At 38.7% G+C, this 8,593-nt stretch overlaps 1 protein-coding gene across 1 annotated transcript; it reads right to left on the minus strand.

Moving 5' to 3' along the window:
* Positions 1-4,024: 4,024 nt before the first annotated feature.
* Positions 4,025-7,367, minus strand: LOC108670179 (UDP-glycosyltransferase UGT5-like). Its single transcript, XM_018157640.2, has 6 exons — positions 7,236-7,367; positions 6,567-6,834; positions 5,899-6,095; positions 5,099-5,315; positions 4,705-4,924; positions 4,025-4,350 (listed from the first exon to the last, which is right to left on the minus strand). Exons 1-6 carry the CDS (start codon positions 7,365-7,367, stop codon positions 4,065-4,067), a joined length of 1,320 nt encoding a protein of 439 aa, XP_018013129.1. The 3' UTR covers positions 4,025-4,064.
* Positions 7,368-8,593: the final 1,226 nt, after the last annotated feature.

Raw genomic sequence — 8,593 nt, forward strand, 5'->3', positions numbered from 1 at the left:
CGGTTGGTGTGCTGATGTGCAAGAAGTGTGACGAACTGTGGTTGGGTTATTGCGGATAGGATAAAGTCTCACGTTGCGCCCAGTTGGTATACTGGCCCCGTAACTACCTTACCTTAAAGCCTTACCAAACGTTACCTTACCTGCTAGCACTGAGCTTATTACCTTATATTCGAGTAAATATTTCTCTACTAAGATATTGAACGGCTACCATTACCAATGTACCTACCTGTGTCATTACCTAGGTATATTGTCTGATACATTGTATGTTTAATAGCCGGGTTCAAAATTCTTACCAATTCAAGTTGTTTTGCGTCTCTCATAATTTTATTATTTTGACAGTTGCACTTCATCCTCCTTTTCGGAACCGCGGGTGGCGGAGGGTCGGGGGGAGCGCCACCGACGGGCTTAACCCGTTGTCCTCACCAACCGTCATTTTCACTATAGCTTCATTCGTCCGTTTAATAAATATTCTTTGAATTGTAACTTAATTTATCCCCTCTCGCCATAGTTTTCGAAATGGCGCCCAACGTGGGGCAAGTGGGGTTAGTTTGCCGTGGTATTTGTGTTGCTGAGCCGTACCTCATGTATTCAGTTGTCGTAGCCGCCGAGCCGTCACTGATTTAAATATCACCATAATTTGTGGTCTTTTTGTTGACTTCGCAACTGCTTTACAATTGCTTCTTAATCATGTATCCTCATGGCTGATTTAACCACTCGTACTTTCCGGTCACAGAGGGACTTGAAAGGCTTGATCTGAAACAAATATATTCAAGTCTACGTTCCTCGCAGCGACGGATGTGAAGTTCTTAAAGAACAACCGCAAGTACATGCGGACCGAAATAATGCGTACCTCTAACATTATTAATGTGAACCTGCCGACTCTTACTGTCGAAGAAAAAGTACAAATCTAGCTAGGTTTCGCGCTTTGCAATCGGACTTGAAACATTTCGATTTAAAAATATCTGAAAGTTTATTCGTGGGAGAAAATGCGGAAGCGGCACTACAGGCGTAATACGACACCTATACCGATTATTCTGGGAAGCTTATCGCTGCGACTGCAGTGCTGGAAACGTTGCTTCGAGCGGAGCGACCGGCGTCCGCAGTGAGCACCACGCGAGAAGATGTGCACCGAAGTCAATTGAATCTACCCCAGCTCCTGTTACCGGAGTATGGACAGCAAAAGGGAGAAGACTTGAATAAGTTTTTCCTCAACTTCGAAAACGTAATTAGCGAATACAACCTGACCAGTTACGAAAAGTTCATCTTCCTGCAATCACAACTTAGAGGTGCACCCCAAATTTTAATTCAGTCCTTGGAGGTGGGAAAGCAAAACTACGAAGATTCTAAGGACCTGCTACAGAAAGCATTTGCTTCTCCAATAACGCAGAAATGACGCGATCAGGCGTTTATCGGAAATAAAAGTCGCTAGAGGCGATGATCCCTATCGATATATTGGTCAGATGCGTTCCTTGGTTGAAAGTTTCACTACGTTGTCCATTGACACCAATACTGACCTCCAATATTTTTCTGGCGAGGCCTCAACGACGACTTCCAACAGCAATTCATACACATCACCAACAAGAATAAGCCCTCACTTGAAGAGATGATGGAGCATGTGTAGATGCCTCCGAGAGGTACTTGAATGCCAATCCGAAGATTAAGCCTGTGAAAAATGGCCCTGGTACTAGTTTTTCGGTGGATGTTAGGCGACCTGAGATGGCTGAACCAGACAAACGACAACCCTTTTGCAGTCTCTTCTCAGGGCTGGGTGCGCGTATGACCTCGCACTCCACATTCAACTGCCACGTTTACCCGAATGCTAAGGCAAAACGAAAGGATGATTGCACTAAACGGTTGCACAAAATGCGCTAACGTGGCCCATACGAATAAAACGTCACTATAAGTTTATGAAGAAATGCTTCAAGTGCTCACAACCTCATTATACTTTCTTGTGTATGGATGAGTTGAAGATCCGATCTGACCCACAGCCCGATGGTCGCAAAAAACCGGAGAAAGAAGTTAACTCTGGGGTCGTTGCTATCAGTAAGGCGTTCATGACGAGGGATGTGGACTACGGAGAAGATGCAATAATCCCCACCTTCTTGATTATGACATCTCGTGGTCCCCTCAGAGGTATGAGGGACAGCGGCTGTCAGCCAAACTTCGTCACCGAGAGCTGTGCGGCCAGACTGTCGCTGCCAGTTCTCGAACACAATTTCTCTCTTAGGGTAAATGGATTCAACACATCGGAAGAGTATCTCAACAAAGTTGTTGAAATTGAAATTGATCCATATCAACCTCCGCTGAGAGCGTTCTGCGCTCGTTTTTACTCAATTACTGCTCACAAAGATTAGGTGTAAACAATCCAAACAAAAAAATCAATCAAAGAATGGAAAACAAACATAAAGTTCACATGAACTTTTCTTGTAGAACATCATATTTTTGTGTCGGTCTCCTTCAATATTATGTGACCGAGCTGTGTCAGATGGCGTCTTTCTCAGCGGATTACATAATCATGAACTCTCAATAAATATGAGTTCATAATCATGAACTCTCAATAACACCAACCCAACTTATTTATTGTCCACTGCTACAAGCAGATGGAATGGGTATTTATAATAGAAAATGCATGGATGCTTTGTTCTTCATCAAAAATTGAATTTTTATATATTTATCTCTGTATGGTCAAGAGAATTTCTACAATAGCCGAGAATCTCTTGGATAAATTCGAGGAACTATCCTGGTCAAAATAACCAATTTTGGACAGAAATTACATTTCACTTTCACGAAGCCAAAAAGATTTCCAGTCGCAGGTAATGATTTGATAGGGTTTATTAACGTTCCATGTTTCCGTTCTACGAAAACTGCTATAAATAATGTCACATGTTAAAAGGTTTACAATCGTTGCTATTTTAATTGTCATATCAGAAAACCGTTTAAGACGCTGCTTACGATTGCTGGAATGTTTTATATTTATTATTTTTAAACAGTTCTGAATGCAGCCTGCAATTACTGTACCGGTCTATGTTTGAAAAATTATTTCATTTTTACAATAAAATTTAAAAAATATTTCTGTTTTGCAAGTTTTGAATAGAATGATTACATGGGAAAACAATTAGCATTCCATGGAACAACGTTAATCGCCCCCATGAATATTTTCAATTTTTGTGACATAATTCGGTAAACTTTATCACATCCTATAGTTGAGAGATAAATGTGAGAATTCTGTATTCGTCTTCAAAAAATATAAATTCAATTTGGTTGTCGATTACCTTATTTTTGTATCAATTATTATCATCTATACATGACATGAATTCTTCTGCGTGCTTTTGATTATGGTTTCCTGTGTGTATATTTAGAACTTTATTTACTATTCAGCACTTTAGAGATCCTGATACATGCATCTACGTCGATGGTAAATTTTATGAAGCTCACAATATTTCTACCCCTCTGTGCGCGGAGATTTTTATGTAGATAAAGCAGATCATTGAAGAGACCAAAATTATTATTGAAGCGTTCAACAAAATTTTCGAGAGTGCGGTCGTGTTGGTTTTCCAAATGTGTTCTTGGAAGTTGGAAAAGAAGCATTTCAGGCTCGTATCAACTTTATGTATCTTGTGGTGTGATCTCACATGAACCTGGAAATTTAATTTGTATTTGAGGAGTCATAAAATATCGCTTAGTAGGCATTTTATTTCAAAAATTTGAAAATATGTTTACTGCGGAAATTTTTAGTTGAAAAAAACGAAGTAAAATCTTTCTAATTTCAAGACTGAATTGAATCATTCGAATTTTCAGCAACGTTTAGGCCTAAACTAGTGATTTTTCAATTCTCCAAAATCTCTTCTTCGCCTGCTGAATTTCACATCAGCCAGCATAAGCATACCAGGTTGATCAGGGTTAAATACGTTATTTTCTATGGCGACAAAAGTTGTCGTCAATACACCAGACATTGCTGAAATTGATTATCTCCTCACATGGAGGTTGCTATTCAGTGTCAACGCAGGAAAGTTAAATTTTTAAAAAGGGAAACCACCCTAATTGAGAGCGTCACTAATTTAAAATTATTCACGTTTATTTTTCCTCTTCTCATATGTCTTGTTTTTCGATTGGAAACAGAATTTTAAAGCCTTCTTGAGTATATAAAATAGCAATACGAAGATAACGTGCAATAGAATGATCAGATCGATGAATAAGAATTCTGTCCACGTGAGATCTTTGGCAGGCGACCGAAGATGTAGAGCTCCATGGTGCCGGATCACGTACTCCGTCCAGTACACCGCCCGCTCCACCGGATCAGAAATCTGGTCCCGGAAATTTTCCGACATTCGCTTTACTTTTTCTTGGTACCTGTTCATCGAGATAAATTTATTTTATTTAAATTCTTCTTCAGGCTTTATTTTATGTATATTGAATTTCACAGAAGCTATGAGCTTACTAAAAATTAGCTGAATATTTTTGTGACAAATAAATTACTGATATAATAATTTAATTCTCTAATGTCACTGAATTTAGTTCTACGATGAAATAACTTAATTTTTAGTCTCTATCTCAATCTAAAATTCAAACCATCTACAATCTTAGGCATCAATACAATTCTTAAGAAAAAGTCTCCTTGTTTCCAGAGCTGCACCTAAGCATTATTCCATAAAATGTGATCGATATTCACGACTAGAAAGTTTTAACGTTAGTGAAGACTCTTACTTTGGATTGCTTATGAGTTCCACAATTGCATTTCTGAAAGATTCTTCAGTCAACGTCTTCCACTGCAAGTGAATGGCAATGCCAGCGTTCTGCCAGGCCATGGCGTTGCGAGGCTGATCTCCGAACACAGGCAGACCGAGAATGGGAGTTTGGTGGTAAATAGCCTCTTGAGAACCGAGCAGACCGCAGTGCGAAATAAACACCTTAACGTTCGGGTGAGCTGGAAAAATGCAAAAGGAGTAAATGAGCGAATTAGGAAAAAAGAACTTCAAATAAAATCTAACGAAGAATGAGTTAAATTGGTAAATAATATGAGTAACTTTTGGGTAATTTATAGGCATAAAAAATAGATTATGCGTCGTAAATTTAACTTATGACTTGAGTCTCAAGTTACCGAGAATATCTTGTTGAGGCATCCATTTCTTGATGAAGACGTGTGGCCCAATATCGCTGAGTTCCTCTTCATATTTCCATATGACCTTGTAAGGAAGTTTGGCGAACACGGAGATGATGACGTTCATTGCATCGGGCGGGATGGTACTGCTGCGAGCGATGGACCCTAGACTCATGTACACCACAGGGGTCGTCCCTGAGAGGAAGCTGTCAAGATCCTATAATAGAGAGGAACTTGGAAAGCGATCGAAAAAAATACGTGATTATAGAGGATAAAATACCTCTGTGATCTTTAAACTGAATGAGTTTGAAAATTTTTTGCTTCCCTACGCTGTAACGCAATGCATACAGAGTATGACTCTCCACACACTAGTTTTAACCTAATCTGTATCTTGTACAGATTATATGGAAAAATATAACTCAGTACTCACTGCAGTGAGTGAAAGAGAGCACATTTTCTCGTCGACGAAAACGTGAAGTCACGGACGGACAGACAGACGGACATGGCGAGCACAATAGTGCATTTTTTCAATAAGTGAGAAAATGCGCTAAAAATGAGAGGAGTGATTGCTACGTAAAATATAAAAAAGATCGTCAGGTAGTAATGTAGACAAGCTATCATAGTCTTTGGGTAAAATAATGATATAGCAAAAATAATTCCGTAAGATGGGATCTTTTTCTCCGCTTTTGCCCATTTGGTCCTATTATATCGAAGCTAACTGAAAAATTGGTATACGCATAATCGTTTATGAATAATTTTTGGACAAATTTTTTCACGGGATGTTTCAAGTTTTTACGAACCTGTGGCAAGGGTTTCGCTGGCCTGAGGTGCATGCCGCCTACTTCGACTTGGTTAGGCAACAGGGGCACCGGCAGTCCAAAGGAAAAATGCGTGTTCAGTAATGTTAGAATAGAATAGAAGCTCTCCAAAAATACGTCCCAACGAGGGTAAATAAAAAGTTTCTGAAGCGGTCGAGGGTGGAATACGGACGTGGGAACTCAGACAAGAAGTTGGAGACGTAGGCTGGGTTCAGAACATTGCCCAGCATGGCGCTGTGGTCAGGCTCCAGTCCAGCCGTGTTGATGGTAATGTAGGTGCGGTTGTGTACAAACGGGTACATTGACTGTGTGCACAAATAAAGAAAAGTTATTTACATTAAATTTTTTTAAAAACTTTAATTGACGGTTTTTGGAAATCCGTCCAAAGATTTCAAGATATCATTCCATATTCCAGTCACTATCTATGGGTAGTTTAACGTCGTAATCCGAACTAATACTTTGTTTTTCTATTCAAGATAGAGACAAATTTAACACATAACAGAGAGAAATTTGAAACATAAATGCCTACAGTGAAAAAAAAATCAATAGGTATATGTCTATGAGATTTTATTAATTTGCTTTATCAGTTATTTAAGGTGAAATTCTTCTTAATAACGACGAAACGAAACGACTAAAGCTAAAATGTTCACCAGCAAGATTCACCTCGCTAAAGAGATGATTGATGATGATGAGATCAAACTTGTGTCTGTTCTTGTAGAGCTCCCACACCGCTGGCACTCCGTATATCTCCTTCGCAATGGCCGAAAATATTATTTCGAAATCCTTGAACATTTCGCTTTCATTTTCAGTGGCTTCAAACATGTTGACATCCGAAGTATCGAAGTGTTTCAAGCCGTGATCGACGTAGGTGATGTCAGGATTGTTATCGGCAGGAGGAAGCGTACTGAGCATAGTCACCTTTAAACATCAGGAAAAAATAGTTGATAAAATATTTTCTATTCCTAAAAATATATATTGGTGTATATGTAACAGTTTTATACAACAACACAAACTTTCTAACATTCCTTTGTAAGTTCATCAACACAGAGGCATTGAATCTTGAATCACATCGGAATAGATTACTACTAATTCATATTATAGGTAAGGTTACTTTACCTTGTGTCCCCTCTGAGTTAAAACATTACCTTGTGTCCCTTCTGAGTTAATACATTACCTTGTGTCCCCTCTGAGTTAAAACTTTACCCTGTGTCCCCTCTGAGTTAATACATTACCTTGTGTCCCCTATGAGTTAAAACATTACCTTGTGTCCCCTCTGAGTTAAAACTTTACCTTGTGTCCCCTCTGAGTTAATACATCACCTTGTGTCCCCTCTGAGTGAGGGCAGTAGCGAGAGGCATGAAGACATTGCGATGGCTCTTGGACGCGCAGGGCAGCAGCATGAGGATGTCGTAGGAGCGCTCAGGAGCTTCCAGAGCTCCATGCACGCTCATGCTTACAGCCAGCAAGCATGTGATCAATACTTCACGAAACATCACTCAAGGATAGCATGGAATTCGGGGATATATATGAAACAAGATCCTCGTGTTGAGGTTTCTGAGAATATAACAAAAATCTGTAAAATGATTTACTGAACAATGACTTTAAAAATAATCTGTATTATACGTAATTTAGACTACGACATTATTCTCCACTGTAATATTTAGCAAGAAGCTCAATATGGATAATAACTATAATATAAATTTCGGTTAATTTGAAAAAAATAATCGCCACCAACATAAATTGCTATAGTTTTCATCTTCAACATGCACACAATAAAATGGCCACCAAGTACCACAAGTGGAACGCGAAATCAAAGAAGGAATATAGCAAACTTCGAAGCAGCCGGTAGATATTCCACGGAACAATCAGTCCAATACTTATCATAAAATTTCAGACAAATCACATAGCCATTAATTCTTTAAATGATGTCAGTAATGTAATGCTAAAGCCAGCCTTCTCCACGACCACCTCACTGCGTGGCGGCAGCATGTCGGCGACTCCGACATCATTCTCTTATTGTCTTGTGATTATCATGCTTCTCTTTATCAGTAAGATGATTACGTCCACTTAGTCAAGATTATTGCTGGGCGCTTAAATAATTGGCTGAAATTTCGAGGTCATATTTTCTCTCAGAAGTTCTGTTGTGTCCGATTAAAACAGGACATTAAATTTGAAATTAATTTTTCGCAGTTCCAAAACATGTATCCACGTATACTATTTTGTGTGCCTATTTAAAAAATTCAGTATATTTAGCAGTTGAAAGATTGTTTTCTTTGCAATCATATTCGATGCTTTTATCAAAAATATATTAATCATTCATTCGAGTGATGAAAATTGTTCAAATCGATTATAATTCTGAATTATTTATAAGGCTCGTTAATTGAGCTTTTCCTTATCACCACGTTATCAGTCAACAATCTCCATGCACTGTACAAACATGTTCTACTTTCAGACAACTCATGATAGGAGCGATGCTCAGGCCGGTGGTAACAGTCATTTATTCTTTGTGATGGCCTTATCGTATTTATATAGAATATATAATCAGTGTGCAGTATAAGTACGTGCGTTTACTGTATTCAGTAGGTTGTGCAATCTTCAAAAGTCTACACAAAATGAATAAATAAACGATGTCTTTCATGAAATTTGCAAATCCTGTCTTCTATACCAAATTCAGTGC

This window comes from Hyalella azteca, unplaced genomic scaffold (assembly GCF_000764305.2).
Source record: "Hyalella azteca isolate HAZT.00-mixed unplaced genomic scaffold, Hazt_2.0.2 contig6160, whole genome shotgun sequence".
In the NCBI taxonomy this organism is placed as follows: Eukaryota; Metazoa; Arthropoda; class Malacostraca; order Amphipoda; family Hyalellidae; genus Hyalella; species Hyalella azteca.